Source organism: Anomaloglossus baeobatrachus, chromosome 2 (genome assembly GCF_048569485.1).
Source record: "Anomaloglossus baeobatrachus isolate aAnoBae1 chromosome 2, aAnoBae1.hap1, whole genome shotgun sequence".
Taxonomy (NCBI): Eukaryota; Metazoa; Chordata; class Amphibia; order Anura; family Aromobatidae; genus Anomaloglossus; species Anomaloglossus baeobatrachus.
This window is the reverse complement of record NC_134354.1, coordinates 181309967-181330377: the sequence shown is the minus strand read 5'-3', so window position 1 is coordinate 181330377 and position 20411 is coordinate 181309967. Positions and strand designations below refer to the sequence as shown.

Below are 20411 nucleotides of genomic sequence, written 5' to 3'. Positions count from 1 at the left end.
ATGTTTCACTGCTAAAGCCGGCAATTTTACCTCACGCTCGTGAAGTGCACTCTCCTGCTTCTGATTCCTCTCGCTCTAGCTATGAGGTACGAGCCATAGTTGGTTCTAAGATGGTTAGAGGGCGCAGGTTCTTCTTGATAGATTGGGAGGGCTACGGCCCGGAACATCGCTCTTGGGAGCCTGAGGAGGCTGTCCATGCTCCCGACTTAGTTGCTGATTACCTGCGTCGCCGGGAGGTGGGCCCTTGAGGGGGAGGTACTGTTACGGTTGCTGCGAGCACTGGAGACTATGTCCAGATTTCTTGCTACTGCACATGTGCGAGCGCTGGAGACTAAGTCCAGATTTCTTGCTACTGCACATGTGCGAGCGCTGGAGACTAAGTCCAGATTTCTTGCTACTGCACATGTGCGAGCGCTGGAGACTAAGTCCTATCTTGGAGCCATTGCACATGTGCGGGTGACATCATCGCTGACACGAGGTCACATGTCTCTGACACCTTCTATGCCGATTGGTCGCTGGTCATGTGCTTGTGACGCCTTGCTCGGTGATAGGCCAGCATGACGTCACTCTTGTCGTTCTGGCAGCCGATTGGCTCTGGTGTCCTCCATCTTGGATGAGGCACAGAGTCTATATAAGACCCTGACACACGCCGCATGGCGCTCAGTCCTCTTGGTTCATGCATGAGGGTAGACGCCCTGTGCACGTTCCTCTAGGCATTCCTCTGTCTATGCAAGGTGAGCGCTACCAGCAGGGTAGCGTTCTTATACCTTACAGCTTCGGCTGCTGTCCGTATCCTTACCTCTTAGGGGAGCGGACATAGGCAGGTGCCTGAGGCACATGGTCTGGCTGGGCCTTGTGATTCGACTCGTAGGTGGACGTTGCCGCTAGGGTAACGTTCCTTATACTGCGTCTGGCAGTTGTTCGTATCCTCGCACACTAGGGGAGCGAACAGAGGTAGGAGCTTTGTGCGGCTTACGCTGCTGTTCGTCTCTTTTGCACCACTAGAAGAGCGGACCTAGGCAGGTGCCATATCTAGTGGTTCGTGTCCTCGCACACTAGTGGAGCGAACGCAGGTAGGAGCTTTGTGCGGCTTACGCTGCTGTTCGTCTCTTTTGCACCACTAGAAGAGCGGACCTAGGTAGGTGCCATTTCGCACACATTGTCTTTGTCTCTGTGATTATTAACAGAGATCATTCCACACACCCTCCAAGTAAGGGAGGAATTGCTTTACTTACTTATTATATCCTTCTGTGAGTTAACAGAGGTATTGCCCTCTGCCATAGTCTGCAGCAGAGTCTTTGCACGGTGGACCCTGACTGTCTGATACTCCTTTAAGTTATTATCAGACAGCCCCCCGTAACAGGGGGATTGTTATAGTTCGTGACGCCACCCACGGTTGTGGTGATTTCACCACCGCTGCTCAATTCGGGGGTCCCGGGGATGGTGATGCGGAGCAGCCAGGTGTTGTGTTGTCCCTCCGTGGGTAGGGGTTGGTGATCCCGGCGCCCGGTGGTGGAGAAGGAGGTGCGGGGCCTGGTGGGCGCAGGGACGCGGGGGCAGCGCTGTGCCTTGCGGCACTGTGGTACTCACTCAGCCTGAGACATGGACACAGTTTGTACGGTAAACCAAACGGCTGGTAGGACGGTCCCACAGACGGCTGCACCTGCACTCCCGGTAGGTGACGGTGATGTCCCTCTTCCTTGCACCTATGTTTGACTAGTGGTAGCGGTGGATTCCCTCCAGTTACCCGCTCCCCGACTGCAATCTGGGCCGGAGGAGCTCTACACTTTGCACGCAGGCGCTGGCCCTGAGAAACTGGTGCCGTGGCGGTTGCGGTGTCTCTCTGCTTCAGGTTGGGCTGTTGCCTTCAATCGGGACTTGGTTGTTGGGGGTTCTACGTCCCCTTCACTGACGGATTCGGCAAATTTGGCGACTCCTAGCCTTGCCGGGGTCCGAGAGGCCCCTGCCCTGGTGCTGACTGTCCTTCGGAACACTGCTCCAGACCACCGGGCACACAGCCAACGGGGTCCTTCCAGGAACTTCCAAACGGTCCCCCTCCAGACAGTCACCGCCGTCGCTGACCTTGCTGATCTGGCCCTCCACAAAGCTGGACCCTTCAGGCTTTCCTTCTTTACTGTCACTTTTCTACTTTCACTTAGTTGTTTACTCCTTCACTCCCCTAACTGTTCTGCCTGGTTTCTCCCGCCTCCAGAGCTGTGACCTCCTTGGTGGGCGGAGCCAACCGCCTGGCCCACCCCCTGGTGTGAATCATCAGCCTCTGGAGGAAGGCAACAAGGATTTTTGGTTAGCTTAGATGTTCCTACCTGGGATGTAGGGTGTGGTGGTGTGTGACCTGTGTCCCCTGGCTTGCCCAGGGCGACACAGATGCTTGACAATGTGCCGCCCCGTGCCAGCAGCCGGCGCTGCTCGGATCCGTGCCTGCTGGGGTAGTGGCTCGAGGGTCCCCGGACCCGGGGGTCTCACGGACACGCCGAATATAATGAGGGGACATAGATGTACGGGCTAGGCCATATTAAGTTCGTGACGCCACCCACGGTGTGTGGTGAGTTGGGACACCACCGCTGCTGTGATTGGGCACCTGCAGGAGATGTAGTGGCAGCTGGAAGTGAACCCCTCCATGGGTAGGGATTGTTGCCCCTTGGCCCAGTGTCTGGTGTATAGCGACGATAAGGGGGGAGGTTTGATTACTCACAGTCAATAAATCACAAGAGTCTCTGGTAAACCAAGGTGCTGGTGGCTGGTGCCACGGCCGGTGGTCTCTATCCTTTTCCTCTGTACTGTTTTGTGTAAGGTGGACTTCCTAGTCTGGAACTCAGAAGTCCGCTCCCGGCTGGATGTGGCCTAAGGAGCCGTGCCCGCAGACGCTGGCCCATGGGATCTATGGGCCCTGGCAGTGACCTCTTATCCCTATCGGTGGGCTGTTGTCTTCTATGAGGGACTTTGGGTGGGACAGAACTTCTAGTCCTGGCCTCAATCAGTTAATTAACCTGGCCGCTTGTTTCTGGTCCTTGCTTCAGGGTCCGAGTACCCCCCTTTGTGCTCCGATTTCCGGGTCGGTTCCCCGTGTCGGTACCAGCGGGCTACAACCCTGGTCTTCCCGTCTCCTGCTGACGGAGACCACCGTCTGCCTCCTAGCCAAAGGCACCAGGGCTCCTACCCTGGCACCGTTCAACTTGACCTTTTTCTGCTGGAGCTACACTTAGCTCCAGCCCACACTCCTCTCCAAACTGAACCACAAACTTCACTTCACTGCTTGTTTTCCCACCCCAGGCTGTCTAGACCCCTGGGTGGGCGTGTCCAACCGTCTGGTCATGCCCACTGGTGTGTCTATCTTTCCCTAAGGGGGGTGACTAGGGTTTTAGGTTGGCTGTTTGTTTCCTAAGTGAGGGAAGGTGTTATGGGGGGGCCTATTTGTGACTACCTGGTTTTGCCAGGGCATCACAACAGAATGTCAAGGGTGTGTAAAGATGCCATCAGAGTAAAATGGGGAATTGGAGGAATTTAAGGTTTTGAACGCATTTATTTGCTCCTTGTTTCCATATGAGTGCCTTCATAGTTTTTCTGCCTTCAGTTTGAATCTACCATGTATGCACACCACTAAAAACAAGGAAAACCATTACATAAACACACCGTCCAAACTTGTCTGTCATATATCATATACATAGGAGAAAAAGGGCTCAAACTCCTGACCACTGAGGAAGGATTTTCCGGTCGTGATGGTTACTATACCCCTTAAAACTTAACCTAAAAATAATACACCGACTGCATGCGACTTGGTTAAACAAATTGGCCACAGCAGCCTTTATTACCTATTATTAACATACTACCACAAAGGGGGCGCCGTCCAACGGGCGACCCCCAAACACACAATAATAGGTAACACATAATAATAAACGGTACATGAAACCCTATGTAGGCCCGGTCCAGAAACCCTTTCCTACACCAAATCCCTGGCCGCAACACTCCGACCCAGAGATGAGGTATTAATCACCCCACGGATTAATACCCCCCAAACTTTGCAGAACCCCGTGCCTGCAATTTCCCGGAACCCAGAGACACCATACCAAGACAGTGCCTCTCGGTCCAGCTACAAATCCCTTCCAACCGCTTCTGGACCAGACCTACCCCCGCCACAGGACAGGACACGTGACACCTTACGTGGCCTGGACCCGCCACACGCCCAAGGCTTGCTCCACGCCATCCCGCAAACCCAGGGCCCATAAATCAGAACCAATGTCATTAAGATGAACCCCATCACCTCTCCGAAACTGCCACTTCGCCGATTCCAGGTCCACATGCCTCACCACCACGCCGCCGTTTCTCCGCACGAAACGCGCAACCACCCTGTTCACTTGTGCCCGGGCGCGATTAATCTTCTCAACCGACCGGGCCCCCCTCCACCATAATCTGGCCACAATATCCGACCACACCACCACCAGGCCCGGATACCTTGCCCATAACCGCAGTAGGTCGATCTTAATGTCCCGAATCAGATCGCGGGATGCCCGCGAACCCAGGTCATTACCCCCCACGTGCAAAACCAACACGTTCGGGGGTCTGTCCATCCTACAATAGTACTCGAATTCCGGCACGACCCTGCTCCATTCCATGCCCCGCACTCCAATCCACTTGACCGACGCCAGCGACCTGTCCAGACCCAACTGCCGACCATTCGGGCGAGCGTCGGCCCGACGGGCCCCCCAAAAAACGAACGAGTGCCCCAGGATCCAGACCAGACACACTCCTACAATAAAGGAAACAATTTTAACAACAACACCAGCACTCCAGATTGCAACAAAGAACAACAAAACCTAACGGCAAAACAAACAACTCCCCATCAGAACCCTCAACGAGATAATAACTGCGGGCGCACATAACCACGAAAACGAGAGGACTCCCACCGACCAATCCGTCTCACCATGTCATCTCCAAGACCCCAACGAGAAGCCTCGGTAGCCGCCCCAATCCTGAACGAATGGGACCCATAATCCTCTGGGCGCTCACCCGCCCAGCGCAAACAACTCCTCAGCACTGCCACAAACTGATAACGAGACAACCAAGCCCCGTCCTCGTGACGTAGCAGCGGGCCCGGAAGACCGCCCCGCAGACCACAAAACCGACTCACCACCTGCACCGGGCACAAGCCATCCCCTTGCACCGCATACAACACTACCAACCTGCCCCAACCCATCTGGTCCGTCTTGGACCGCCGAAGCCGACACTCCACTCTCCGTCCTTCTACCGACACATCCTCGAATAGCACACCACCCCCAATCACCCTTGACGGGCTCACCAATTCTCCTATCCGAAAAGCCCCGAAAAAAGCCAACACGAAAGCAGTTTTAAACAACACCGTCTCATACACTGAGACACAAATCCCCTGCAAACCATCCACCAAACGCCGTAACAAGTCCAATGAAATGGGCCGCCTAGTGTCCCGCACCTTCACCCCTTTCCGAAAACCTTTCAATGCTTGCCGTACCCGAAAGTCCCTTGAAACGTCCTGCACACCCCTAACCTTTAACCAGAAGGCCACGGCCGCCACCCTAATCGCCACCGCCGACGCTGACCTCCCAGCCCTAAAATCCTCACTCACCAATGCCAAGAGCGCCAGTAAATAATCCGCTCGCCCGTTACCAAACATCTCGCCCAGCACTGCCTGCCACTCAACCCACACCTTAGCATAACGGCACCAAGTCACCTCGGTCACCGAATTCCTAATCAAACCCGCAATCACTGCCTCACCAGGCTCCACAATTCCTCTGGGCACACCGCTCCGACCTCGTCCGCCCCCGGCAGTAACTCCCGAAACCTGTGGAACTGAAAACGAGATAAAGCGTCAGCCACCCCGTTATCCACCCCCGGCACATGTTTTGCAACCACATGAATATTCCACAGCAAACACTTGAGCACCAAATGCCGCAAATATGCTACTACAGGTCCAGATTTCGCTGACAAGCTGTTGATTGCATGTACAACTGCCTGATTATCGCAATGGAAGCACACCTTTCGTCCCGAAAATTGCGACCCCCACAACTCCACCGCCACCACGATTGGAAACAACTCGAGCAGGGCCAGATTTTTGACAAGGCCACCCAGTCGCCAATCCTCGGGCCACCTTCCCACACACCAATGACCCTGAAAAATGGCGCCGAAACCCGCCGACCCGGCCGCATCCGTATATAGTTCCAGAGCATCATTGGGCACCACCTTCTTCAACCACAAAGTGCGGCCGTTAAAATGTCGCAAGAAGACGTCCCAAACCAACAAGTCTGCCTTGATCTCCCGCGTGACCCGCACAAAATGCGCCGATGACCGTACGCCTGCCGTAGCTGCCGCCAACCTCCTGGCGAAAACACGCCCCATCGGCATAATCCTGCATGCAAAATTCAGCTTTCCAAGCAAAGACTGCACCACCTTAAGCCGCACTTTTTTTGCTGCCAGCATTGCTGCAACCGCACTCCGCAAATCCACAATCTTGTCCTCTGGCAACCTACATTCCATGGCCAGCGAGTCGATCTCAATCCCCAGGAACCGCATAACCGGCGCCGGCCCCTCCGTTTTTTCCTGCGCCAAAGGGATCCCGAACCGATCCGCCACTCTCTGCAAGGCGAACAACAAACCAGCGCAAACCATGGAACCCGCCGGACCAACACACAGAAAATCATCCAAATAATGAATAATGGACGACAAGCCGGACACGTCCCGCACCACCCACTCAACAAAGGAGCTAAACGCCTCAAAATATGAACAAGAAATCGAACAGCCCATGGGCAAACAACGATCAACATAAAACTTCCCGTTCCACCAGCAACCCAAAAGGTGCTGACTCTCCGGATGCACCGGCAACAAACGAAACGCCAATTCTACATCCGCCTTTGCCATCAATGCACCGCGTCCTGCCGCCCGTACCAAGTCCAACGCTTTGTCAAACGAGACGTAGTACACTGCCGACAATTCCGGCGCAATGCCGTCATTCACAGACGACCCCTCCGGAAATGAAAGATGATGAATGAGCCGAAATTTATTCGGCTCCTTCTTTGGCACCACCCCCAGCGGGGACACCACCAAATTACTGCACGGAGGGCTCTCAAATGGCCCCCCCATCCTGCCCAGCTCAACCTCTTTACCCAACTTCTCACCCACAACCATAGGGTGGTCCCTCGCCGACCGTAAGTTGCGACAAACCGGAGGCAACGCCTCAACCGCCGACGGAATCCGAAAACCGTACAAAAAACCAAACCGCAAAAGCGACGCCGCTGCCCCGTCCGGGTACCTACTTAAAAACGGCGCCATCGCCTCTATTTTCACCGGCGTCCTCCCTTTTTCCAGACCCGTCCCCAGCCTTGCCTCTCCCTTTTTTAAAGCATTTGGACAAGCTATGTCCCCCCCCGCAGCCGGAGCACTCATGCTTGAACCTACACGCTGCGCCAAATTTGCACTGGCCTTCGTTAAATTGCCAGCACAATCCCTTTTTCTGAATCCCCGAGGGCCCGGCGCCCGGTCCCCCGGCACCACCACGAAAGGGCTGGCTCGGGGCCGCCATTAAGCGCATCCATAAGGAAATGTCCTTATGGTCCCATCGCATGCCGGGCCGCAACGCCTTCCGCTGCCTAAACTGCTCATCATACCGCAGCCATGCCAAACCCCCGTACGTGCGATACGCCTCCCCGACTGCATCCATATAGCCAAATAGAGCCGAGCAGTGCTCCGGCTCCTTTTCCCCCACCACGCTAGCCAAAATTGCGAACGCCTGCAACCAATTGGAAAAGGAACGAGGAATGAGCCTATAACGGCGTTTTTCTTCCTCCTCCTTTTCCTTCTTGGAATCGCTCGGCTTCACCTTGTCTAGGTTAAATTTCTCCAGGGGCAGCAGGGAAAATATCTCCACATACTCCCCTTTCCAAATTTTTTCCCTCACCTCTTTTTTGAGGTGCGCCCCTAGCGGTCCCTCAAAGCACACATACACCTCGCTCTTAGCCCTATCATCCAGCCGCACCACCTCATCTTCCTTTTCCTTTTCCTTTTCCTTTTCTCCCGCTTTTTCGCCGGCAGTCTCCACTACTCCGCTACCTACACCCGCCCCCACCGGCACCTTCTCGCCGCTAGCCGCCGCCGCGCCATCCACCGCCGACCCTGTCCAGGCCGTCGCCGCCGCCGGCGCGCGCGCTAAACCCTGCAAAAGCCCCAGCAACTGGCTAAGTAAAACTGACCCCTCTGGCGCTGCCGTGCCCGCAGCCACCTCCCCAGCACCCGCACCCCGCGCCGCAAGCAATGCCGAATCCACGGCTAGCTCACCCGACCGTGACGCGGAGACGGAATTCGATACTGCGATGTCGTCCGCCAGCGGCTCCTCGAATTCATCCCCCGACCTGAGGGCTCCTTCTTCTTCTTCGCTGTAGCCGTCCTCCACCGTCCCAGCTCCAGAGGACGCAGCCGATGCGTCCCCTCCACCACAGCCACCCTCCTGGGCAGCCGCGTGGGCACTGGCGGTGGGCGTCCGCTGCTTTCTTTGCGGCGACAGCCCACAAGACCGTCCTGTCCCCTGGGCCGCCGCCGACCGAGTCCTCTTCCTGGAGGAGCCTCTCCCCGAGCTCAGGGGGCTCCCCACCGCCGGTTCCCGCCCTCCCGGGCCTCCGACCGAGACCTCCCGCTGGGTCCTCCCCCCCCGAGGGAGACCGCGTCCGCCGGGCGCAGAGCTGATGACCCGAGGGACCTGGCGCGCCCCGCGGGGGTCCCACCGTCCCTCCTCTCCTCTGCAGCCGTGCAGGTATCCGGGTGGCGCCTGCCCACACCGGTCCCCCTGCTGGCTGCCTGCGCCCGGCCCCCCCAACATCCCCGGGGGGTATTGCTGGCCTCCATCAGCCGGGCACGCTCCTGATCAGGAGCAGCCGCCGGGACGTGCCCCACCGCCGGGGGCCCGGCGTCCAGAGCAGGCCCCAGGCTGGACACGCCCCCTCTCCGTGCCTCCGATTCATGCAGGGCTCGGCCCGGTCCCCGGGCTGCCGCCGGCCTGATCACTCGAGCCCGCGGCCTGGGACCGGAAGTAGGCCCCAGGCCGGGCCCGCCTCCATCCAGGCCACCGCTGGCCTCATTCAATCGCCGGGCTCGCTCCCGGCCGGGAGACGCCGCTGGGCTCTGCACTCCAGCCCGAGGCCTGAGACAGGAAGAAGGCCCCGGGCTGGCCACGCCCCCTTCTCGGCCGTCGCGGCCGCGTCGGAGATTCCTCCCGGCGGCCGGAGCGGACGCAGGGAGCTGCCGCTGCCCGCCCCGCCGCGGAGGGTCCCGGGGGGGGCTCTCACTTGGCCTCCTTGCTCCCCCCGCACCCGGAGAGTACCGCACAGGGGGCCTGGAACGCCGCCCACGGCGAGGGGGGGAACAAGGGGCAGGTGCCGACGGGGACACACAGGCAGCCCTGACGTGGGATTGCACTGCCTGGGCCCCGTGCACCGCCATCGCCGCTCTAATCAGCCGATTCAGCTCCTGGAGGTCCGCCATGCTGGTCCTTGTGGTCCTGGTCCTGGGTCTCTCAATCTGTCGCCGTCCGGAGTCCAAAAGGGGAGGTAAGACCCTCCCTCATCGCTTTTATACTCCCCCCCCTCCCCTACAGGGATCCTTTTCTCCACCAATCCCCTATACCTTCCCATAATGCCCCTCATTATACCTTTATTAACCCCTCACTCCCTCCCTTCCCTCTGGTCATGTCGCCCCTCCCCCCTATGGGGTCCATGGCTTTCTAAACATAGCAAACATGAAAAAAATGTATTCCATGCCAAAGGCACATGAGTAGTGATTGGCAAGCTGAATCGTAAATTATGGGGTCTGTGAAGGGGGGAGCCAGGTCATGGCCGGCAGGGCTCCACTCTCCCTACTCAATCCAGTGATGTGCATGTGTTCAGACCCGGCTGAGGGGTGCGACACTTACTTGCATCTTCAGCGGCTCATCCACAACCCCATCGCTGGTCACTGTCATAGACGTAGTTGTGCACCACATCACAGAAACAATTTCCTTTTAACTCAAACTCCAACTTCTTTATTTAGCATATAATCTTCATGAGAGATACCTTCATGACAAACTTTCCAGACAGGCCACTCTCCACCTGCGTTACCATTCTGCTGCCACTGGTTTATGGTTCTATGGAGTAACCTTCTGTCTAGTCCTTGCTCTGAATATTAGCTTTCCAGCAGCCAAGTCTGACTTCTGTGTTCCCTGTCTCTTGCCTTTGCGGCTTGCTGTGCCCATAGGACACAATGGAGGATACCTCCTAAGGCCTGGGCAGACCCCGAAACAGAGCTCGTTGGTCCAAGGAACCCCTATGCAGAACTGAACTGTCATAGTCCTGACCTGCGGTGCGGTTTCTGCATTGTGGTTTTCTGTTGTATCCTCCTTTGGTCTCGGTGTCTCAGTGTCTGTCTGTGCGCTGTATGAAACTCCCCACCAGCATTTCCGGTACCCTTTTGGTGTCGAATGTGCTGTTTTCGATCTCCGTGTCACTCTCTGGTTGGTGACAGGGCTCAGCGCACCTTCTTCATATTCTGGGTAGTTGCTAGGCTTTTTAGGAATTGGCGTTTGCCGGAAAGATGCCAATCATATTTTCTGGTTTGCTATGGTAAGTGCCTGGCTCCTGATTAGTGTGGTAAATTGATCTTGGTGCCCGACCCCAGACTAACCCCTGACTTTTCTCTGCCTGTTCTCCCTGACTCTGTTGCCGTCTGGCTCCTGACCTCCTGTTCCCTCCTGACTACGGCCTTGTCTGCCCCCTTGTGTTCTTTACGTGCTCTTCTGGTTATCTGACCCCACGGCCTGTATACCGACTCCGTCTTTGTTCTCGTCTGCTCCCTGTGTATAGTTGCGTCCTCCTGGTACTGACCTCAGCTTCTCTGACTTTCCCGCTGCTCTTGCAGTACACACCTGAGCTTCTTCGTTACATGAACTCACTTTCCCTGGCCTGTCTGCCTAAGGCTAGGTTCACACTTCCGTTAAATTGTATCAGTCACAATCCGCTGCTCTGGTAAACAACGGAATCCATTTAGTGGATTCCGTTGTTCCCATAGACTTGTATGAGCGGCGGATTGTGACTGATGATGCTGCGTTGCATCCTCCGCCCGACTGATCAGTCGTGGAACGACTGACCGCCGGGCGGGAGGAACGCAGCCTGTAACGTTTTTTGAGCAGTGCAATCCGTCGGATTTCGCTGCGCATGCTCTCTAGCTCCCTGCACACGTCACCAGCTTTGCTTGGCTACCCGATATTTACCCTGGTTACGGTGCAAGGAGCCAGCGCTAAGCGGTGTACGCCCGTAACCAAGGTAAATATCGGGTAACCAAAGTAAACATCGGGTGCTTTGCTTTACCCGATATTTAGTCTGGTTACGTGTGCAGGGAGCCGACACTTCCCCGCTCGGCCCCGCCCCCTCCCGCACTCCGCACATGTACACACACACACACTCACACACACTCACCTGTCCCCAGCCCTGCAGACCGCAGCACTGCCACTAACATCCTCAGCGCCTGGCCCCACTCGGCCCCTCCCCCCGCTCGGCTCCGCCCCCTCCCGCACTCCGCATGTGTACACTCACACACACACTCACTCACACCTTTCCCCAGCCATGCAGACCGCAGCACTGTCACTGACATTCTCAGCGCCTGGCTCTGCCTCCCGCTCGGCTCCGCCCCCTCCCGCACTCCGCATGTGTACACTCACTCACACACACACACTCACAACACTCACTCACACACTCACCTGTCCCCAGCCATGGAGACCGCAGCACTGCCACTGACATCCTCAGCGCCTGGCTCCGCTCCCCACTTGGCTCCGCCCCTTCCGCACTCCGCATGTGTACACACACACACACTCTCACTCACTCACACACTCACCTGTCCCCAGCCATGCAGACCGCAGCACTGCCACTGACATCCTCAGCGCCTGGCTCTGCCCCCCGCTCAGCTCCGCCCCCTCCCGCACACAACGGAGTCTGAGAATGAAATTCTTTTCATTGTCATCCATTGTACAACGCATCAGTCACATGCGTCAAGCGACGCATGTGACTGATACAAAACAACGGAAGTGTGAACTTAGCCTCTGCTCCTCCCACTGTGCTCTGTCTCTCAGGCTACCACAGTATCCATTTCTGGCCTGCTAACACCTGCACCTAACATTTCCTATTGCTAACACCTTATCTATCTACCACTTAACCCTCTTTTCCACACTTGGTCCTTACGTTTCACTAAACCTTACCTTAAAACATTCTTATGCGTTACATAATGAAAATACACTACTTCCCCACAATAAAAAAACTTACATAAAACACATTACACTCGATATAACAAAATGCAATATTGCTCGGCAGCCACATGTTATATAACCAGACACAATACTTTCCCGTAAAAAACCCACCTGACATACATTACATATGCAGACACAATAGGATAAAATCCAACCAAGACACAATAGGATACATATATACCTACTGTATATAAAATGCACTATACACTCAGTAGGAATGGGGCAATCTGCCCACCTCCTACATTTGTTTTGGACAACTAGTGTCTGTGAATGGACCCTGAACACGGACTTCTCAGGGATGTCCGTGTTACTGTTTCAGTTCGGCCATCCGGATAAAAATAAATAAAAAAGTAAAAAGGAAGCAAAATGGGGATTAAAGCAGGACAATTATACTTACTGAGTTTCCGCGAGGCTGCCACATTGCTTTTGGGTCTGCTCATTAAATCTTATGAATATTCATTGCTTCCCCCTCCCACCTCTGAGACAACCTCTGTGATTGGTTGCAGTCAGACTCCTCTTCGGGGAGCTAAACAGCTAGTGTGAGTGCAATCAATCTCAGATGCCGGCACTAAGGGTGGGGGCGCAGTCTGTCTGCAACCAATCAAAGATGCTGTCACAGAGGTGGGGGGCAGGGAAGCAGGGAATATACATAAGATTTAATGAACAGGCTCGGAAGCATTGTGACTGCCACATGCAAGCAGACTCAATAAGTATAATTGCCCTGATCTGCAGCCCCTAGACCTTACTAACCCAATTTTACAGCACTAAAGTTTGAGTCCCTATAGACTTGTCTGGGGCCCGGATCAAGTCCGGTCCTGAACAGGACTTTATTTTTAAGCCCATCCATACTTGCCCAATCCGAACATCTACAGGTGCGCCCATCTCTACACATGATGTTTCGGCTTAAAGCTCACCAATCACCAGGATTTTCCTATTTAACCTAAAGACAGAGCTATACTGGCACGATCATGCTGATTCTATACATACCTTTAGTTGTCAGCTCGGGTGTATAGGTTTTGAAACACAAGCAAGTAAAGTTTGTAAAATGAGCAGCTTCTTGAATGACAGCAGCTGCCAATCAACTGATAACTGGGGTGGGTATTCATAGTTACCCCCTTCCCCTGTTATTTATGCTAATTCTATTCTGAAATTGTTTTACTTTGTGACTAGAAGGACCTGTGCTGATTGATGTCATACCCATGTGACCAGAAGGGGTGGGGCCTCAGCCAACATAGCTGATACCAGGAAGCAATATGCTACAGTTACATATTTAATTAAGTAACTGTAGCATGACTAGCTTGCCCATGGTGTGATAGCCTTAGCAACACATACATATCTGACAATAATCATGTTTTGTTCGTCATTTACAGGTCTTCTCATAGTAATCTACAGTTGAAAGGTCGTGATCTTTTAACACTGAAAAACTTCAATGCAGAAGAAATAAAGCATTTTCTGTGGGTGTCAGCAGATTTGAAACAAAGGATAAAACAAAGAGGGGAGGTAAGAAGTAAATCATGAAGATGTTGTATTTGGCTATGCTTATGTGACTTATTATGTACACTGCTAAAAAGGACTTCTCACCAGGTGAAAAAGTGGACTAGTTTTGCTTTGATTTATTCATATTGCTCCTCTGACTATGCCATTTTTTGTTTATTTCAACTTTTCATTATGTGACTGGTTCCCTTTAAAGGGAACCTGTCACCACTTTTTCGGCCTATAAGCTGCGGCCACCACAACCTAGCTCTTATATACAGCATTCTAACATGCTGTATATAAGAACCCAGGCCGCTGTGTAGAACATAAACAACACTTTATAATACTCACCTAACAGTCACGCTGCGGTGGAGTTGGGTCAGATGGGCGTCTCCGTTGTCCGGTGCCGGCGCCGCCTCTTACGGCCATCTTTTTCTTTCTTCTTCTGTAGATGGGGTGCATGACGCGTCTTTGTCATCCACACTCGCTGGCATTGAAATCCTGAGCAGGGCAGATCAAAGTATTGTAGTGCGCCTGCACAGGACCGGCGAGTGTGGATGTGGACGTAGGATGCGTCATGCACACAGGCTTCAGAAGGAAGATGAACTCCACTGCAGTGCGACCGTTAGGTGAGTATTATAAAGTGTTTTTTTATGTTCTACACAGCGGCCTGGGCTCTTATATACAGCATGTTAGAATGATGTATATAAGAGCCCGGTGGTGGTGGCCGCAGCTTATAGGCCAAAAAAGGGGTGACAGGTTCCCTTTAACAGCATTTTAAGGATATATCAGGGACTTTAACAACAAAAAAGTCCCTAAGCTCTAACAGGCACTTAGTTGCCACCTACCTGCCTGTTATGTGTTGCACCTTTCTTTGTTGGCACAGAGAGGTCACAGACTGCTCCTGCCAGTGATAAAGTGGCTTTGTCAACAGAGCAGAGGCTTCTTCTTCTCTGCTCTGGGGGGAGGTTGGGGGGGGGGGCAGGACAGCGGACGTCATGCTGATTGACAGTTGGCTCCCTGCTGTCTAACTTGGGGAGCTGGCTGTCAAACGCTATGGTGTACAAATAATTAAAAAAATCATCTATCTCTCTATCCATCTATCTCTTTATCTACTGTATCCATTATCTATCTACCTATCTATTTCTCTATCTATCTAACATTTATCTATCTATTAATTTCTTTATCTATCATCTAGCTATAGAACATTTACTGTATCTATCATTTTTCTGGCCTAAGACATCTTTTACACATAAAAAAAATCATTAATTTCAATATCATGCGGTTTATTCTGGTATTGGTTACATGAACGTGTCACACGGACATAAGGACAGCACATGGATGTCACACAGATGACACACGACTGACACACACGGACACATGGAAGGCTATATGGATATCCAAAACGGACCATGAAACACAGGCTTTTTTTACACGGATGTGTGAACGATGCCTAACGCAGACATTTTCCTGCATCAGTTAACATCTGATTGCAGGTTTTCCTCAAAGAGTCTGAAAAATGCTGCAAAAATCATAGCATTTAAAAAAAAACAAAAAACATGTATGAAAAAATATCTCTTTTGGAGAGATAAAGAAAGAGCATTCAAGGTCATAAACCCTGAGCATGACATGGGACACTACTGTTTGCAATTTAGTAATACATGAAGGTGTTGAAATAGAAAAGGTTTGGCGATGGCTGACCGGGTCACATGTTTGCCCATCAATCAGGTCAGCAGATGACAAGTCATCAGTCTACACTGTAAATGGCAGGATGAGGCTGTTTTTATACTTCTTTTTGTAGTGTTGTGCAGTGGATGGATAGACTGCATTTGTAAATAAAAAAAAAATCATAAAATATGGGCCTCGATTCATCTTTGACTTTTTTTCTGGAGATAAAATGGTTCTTACTCATTATTTCATTTTTTTTCCTGTTAACATTACTTGGTTTTGTTTTTTTTGTTTCATAATGTGAGTGTAGTTTTCAATAACCAAGTAAGAATGTGGCCCATTTGTTCTCCAGCACCTTATTGGAGTAGAATATTGGTGACATTTTATTTTTATGAAGTTGAACACTAATGTGCAACATTCAATATACTGACATAATTTGCCCCAACCCAGGTCACAAGGAGACTATTTTGTCAGTGTGTTCTATGTATAAGATTGGGTTCGAATTGCATCTTTGCCATTAGTCAGTGGCTGTGTTGGGGCTGTAAGGGGTTGTAAGGCTCGTCACTCCAGTCCTGCAATGCACCATATAGTCATGTGACTGTGTAATGTTGGAATTTGATGTTATGATGTAATGTGTTCATACGGCCACTAGGTGGACACAATGCAGTAATTGCTTCCCTGGTACTCTCGGGCTAGGGATAGCTAATGGCAGGGAGGAGTTTAGTTAGTAATAAAGTTAGGAAGAGAGGATATAGCTGGAGAGTCCCTAAGCAAGATTAACAGACTGCATCTGTTGGAGACGTGGTGAGAGGAGAACCCTGTTAACTTTAATTTGGTGTGACCTTCGGGTCAAATCCGGGTCTTGAGCACGCAGGGCCCTAATGAGGAGAGGACTGCCCGGGTAGTGGCTGTTCCCTGGCGGATACCCAAAGAACCCTCTCAGTCAGCAGAAGGTCAGTGTGCTTCGAAGAGAGCATTTGGTCCTGACAATACTGTTCAGAAGAGTGCTGTCACAGAAGGCCCCGTCAATAGCTTCCAGCTAAATCCCTGTGGTAAGACGAGGGGTGACCAGAAAGACATTTTGATTCTGCCATGTAAAATGAAGCTGAAAGAGAGGATGAGGGGCTCAGGGGCTCAAATGGAAGCTCGAGTACCAGGGAAGCGGTCGGCCAGCAAAGTATATGTAATATGTACAGTACAGACCAAATGTTTCGACACACCTTCTCATCTCTAGAACAACTGTTAAGAGGAGACTTTGTGCAGCAGGCCTTCATGGTAAAATAGCTGCTAGGAAACCACTGCTAAGGACAGGCAACAAGCAGAAGAGACTTGTTTGGGCTAAAGAACACAAGGAATGGACATTAGACTAGTGGAAATCTGTGCTTTGGTCTGATGAGTCCAAATTTGAGATCTTTGGATCCAACCACTGTGTCTTTGTAGAAAAGGTGAACGGATGGACTCTACATGCCTGGTTCCCACCGTGAAGCATGGAGGAGGAGGTGTGATGGTGTGGGGGTGCTTTGCTGGTGACACTGTTGGGGATTTATTCAAAATTGAAGGCATACTAAACCAGCATAGCTACCACAGCATCTTGCAGTGGCATGCTATTCCATTCCGTTTTCGTTTTGTTGGACTATCATTTATTTTTCAACAGGATAATGACCCCAAACACACCTCCAGGCTGTGTAAGGGCTATTTGACTAGGAAGGACAGTGATGGGGTGCTACACCAGATGACCTGGCCTCCACAGTCACCAGACCTGAACCCAATCGAGATGGTTTGGGGTGAGCTGGACCGCAGAGTGAAGGCAAAAGGGCCAACAAGTGCTAAGCATCTCTGGGAATTCCTTCAAGACTGTTGGAAAACCATTTCCGGTGACTACCTCTTGAAGCTCATCAAGAGAATGCCAAGAGTGTGCAAAGCAGTAAACAAAGCAAAAGGTGACTACTTTGAAGAACCTAGAATAAAAGACATATTTTCAGGTGTTTCACACTTTTTTAAGTATTTTATTCCACATGTTTTCATTCATAGTTTTGATGTCGTCAATGTGAATCTACAATTTTCAGAGTCCTGAAAATAAAGAAAACTCTTTGAATGAGAAGGTGTGTCGAACTTTTGGTCTGTACTGTATATGCTAATGGAAAACCCCTTCAGGGAACAAGAGTGTGCCCTCTTAAAGCATGAAGAATCTCTCCATTTGTTTGTTGTCAGTAAAGAAGTTTTAATGAAGAAATCTGTGGAAGTGTCAGTGTTTGTGTTGCAGCAAGAGAAAGTATTCCTAACACTGAGTTGCACTAAAATGGTGATCAGGGTGCAGAGAAATATCACTGGTCTGTGCTGCAGCCAAACAACAGGCTCTGTCACGACTACTAAGGCCCACGACCTTTAACAGGACTTCTGGCTGAAGCCCTGAAAAACAGGATTCAGTGGAACTGTGATGCTGAGCTTCAAAAGTCAAATGCTGACAAAAAGTTGATCAGATAGAGCAGCGTCATTAAACTCAATGGCCATCGGTGGCCGAATACTGATTTTCAGGGCTCTAGGCAGAAGCCCCAGTGGAGTCTCTAATGTGAGGCAAAGACGCAACATGAACATAGCCTTAAGGCCCCGTTAGCGACATTGTTGCATTTAACAGCAAGGAACGAGCATTAACGATGGAAAATACTCATCATATCGTCCATCGTTGACACGTCGTTCCTTTTTAAAAAAATCGGTGATTGTTGAGTACTCAGGTTGTTCGTCGTTCCTGAGGCAGCACACATCGCTACGTGTGACACATCGGGAACGACGAACTGCAGCTTACCTGCGGCCGCCGGCAATGCGGAAGAAAGGAGGTGGGCGGGATGTTACGTCCCGCTCATCTCCGCCCCTCCGCTTCTATTGGGCGGCCGCACGAACCGCCCCCTTAGAAGTGAGGCGGTTCGCCGGCAACAGCAACGTCACTGGCAGGTAAGTATGTGTGACGGCTCCAAACAATTTTGTGTGCCACGGGCAGCGATTTGCCCGTGACGCACAAATGACAGGGGCGGGTGCTTTCACCAGTGATATCGCTAGCGATATCACTGCGTGTAACACCCCCTTTAGTTTGACTTATGCTCCAAGAGACTTTCTGTGGTACAACAAACATACACAGCAAGTAAAATGTGCAACAAGCCTTAGTATTGCTCTTCTGCTGTTATATTTGGATCCTTGATATTATCAGTAAATATAGAGTAAATAATGCTGCATTTGTAGAAATCAATACACCGCTATACAGCAACATTGATACAATGATAACAAGTGACATTTCAGAAAATTGAGGTCCCAGTGGTAATTCAGTCGCCCACTTCTTTGCAGCACAACATTTGTTCTACCTTTGTATTATGAGGGAAAGAGCATTTCATAAAGAAAACAATGTAAGATGTTTGATATATTGCAAGTGTCATTTGTAAACATTGTACATTAAGAAAATATATTGGAGCAACATCATGACACTAAATGATACAGTATTCTGAGCTGCAAATGTAAACGGTAAAAGAAGTTAGGAACAATCTTAATGATAATTTGCCCAGTTATTTTCGCATTCATAGAAAATATAGAAAGGAATCAAATCACATTTACTTGACTTATGAACTTGTCTGGTGCAACCATGTTGATATAAATGCAATTGATCTGTAGTAGGAATATTGTTCATTCATGTCACATTTCCATAGCAGTTGTATTACAAATGGGAGAGAATATTACAGCTAACACTGATGTAAATACGGATGTAGTGACTCAACATGGAACTTTATGAACAATATCCTGAACTTAAAGGGGTTGTCCAGTTTTGCCATGAAAGTCTACAGTGTATGTGACTGCAAACTTGTGAATCTTCAAAGCGCATGCATTGTCAGGATTTTGTGGTGCCGTAGTAAGAGTGTGGCTGGAAGTATGAATATTGCATACCTGCCGTCATGATCGCCCGCTCTCGCCGCCGGCATTGGAAAATCCTGATAGTTTGTGCTGTGTTGATTCACAAGTATGCAGTCACATTGTCATGCTATTAGATGTGGTGCGCGTGTTCAGATGAACGGATGTCTGATGCACAACAAAAACATACCTCAACAACACCACAAACAAGGGGGACACCAGGAATACAATAACAACGGTGAGTCCTATCGCTAGTGAGGGTAGATCGGACACCTCCTGCCCTACCTGCTGCTGTACCCTGCACTGCAAGCCTAACCCTATACAGGTTTCTCACCTGTCGCAGAGCAGGAATACCTGAAGCCCTGAAAAGTCCCTACTATAGTCCTAGCTAGTGAGTGGGAAGGTAAGGTTCCCATGACCCACCACTGCACTAATACAACAAGAGGGTAGGTGAGACAAACAGGGGAAAAACAACCAAAATGGAGAAGATACAATTTCAGGACAAATCCACAGCATCTCCTTTCACCAAGGCGGCCAGAATACAAATGGTTTTGTATAATCAGCAAAGATTGCTGGGAAACCTTACTACTTAAACACAAAAAGACACGGCTACAGAGCAGCTGCAGCTGTCCTGCACTGCTGGAAAGCTGCTAGCTGCAAAACTGACATTACCTGTTTCAGCACCAAGAGAAACAAAACCACATTTAAATGTAAAGTCCCAGATGTAGATGAGAGGCTCCAGTCCTAAAGCTGTCACTAGTCTCTAAAATAAGGAGAAAACCGTGACACACATACAGACTGCAAACTAAGGGTGCGTTCCCACGATCAGTGTTTGCAGTGTTTTGGACGCAGCATGATTTTGCTATGTCCAAAACTCTGTGTTGCACAGAACAAGGACAGTGGATGGGATTTATAGAAATCCCATGCCCACTGATTTTTTTTTTGAGGAAACGTTATCTGTCATGCGGCGCGGCTCTCTGAGCCACAGCATATCAATTTATACTTGTGGAGACGTGAATGTTGTCAGCAGGAAAACACAGCGAAAATCTACTGAGCCCAGAACCCTGATTGT

The 20411-nt window shown here is 51.2% G+C and overlaps 1 protein-coding gene across 1 annotated transcript in view; it reads left to right on the top strand.

The window, feature by feature from the left end:
- The window catches only part of OTC (ornithine transcarbamylase), an 89451-nt gene that overhangs the window by 17069 nt on the left and 51971 nt on the right, over positions 1 to 20411 (top strand). The window contains exon 2 of the mRNA XM_075333511.1: positions 13678 to 13807. Within this exon, the coding sequence (XP_075189626.1) occupies positions 13678 to 13807 (130 nt within the window). The remainder of the gene's footprint in view (positions 1 to 13677; positions 13808 to 20411) is intronic.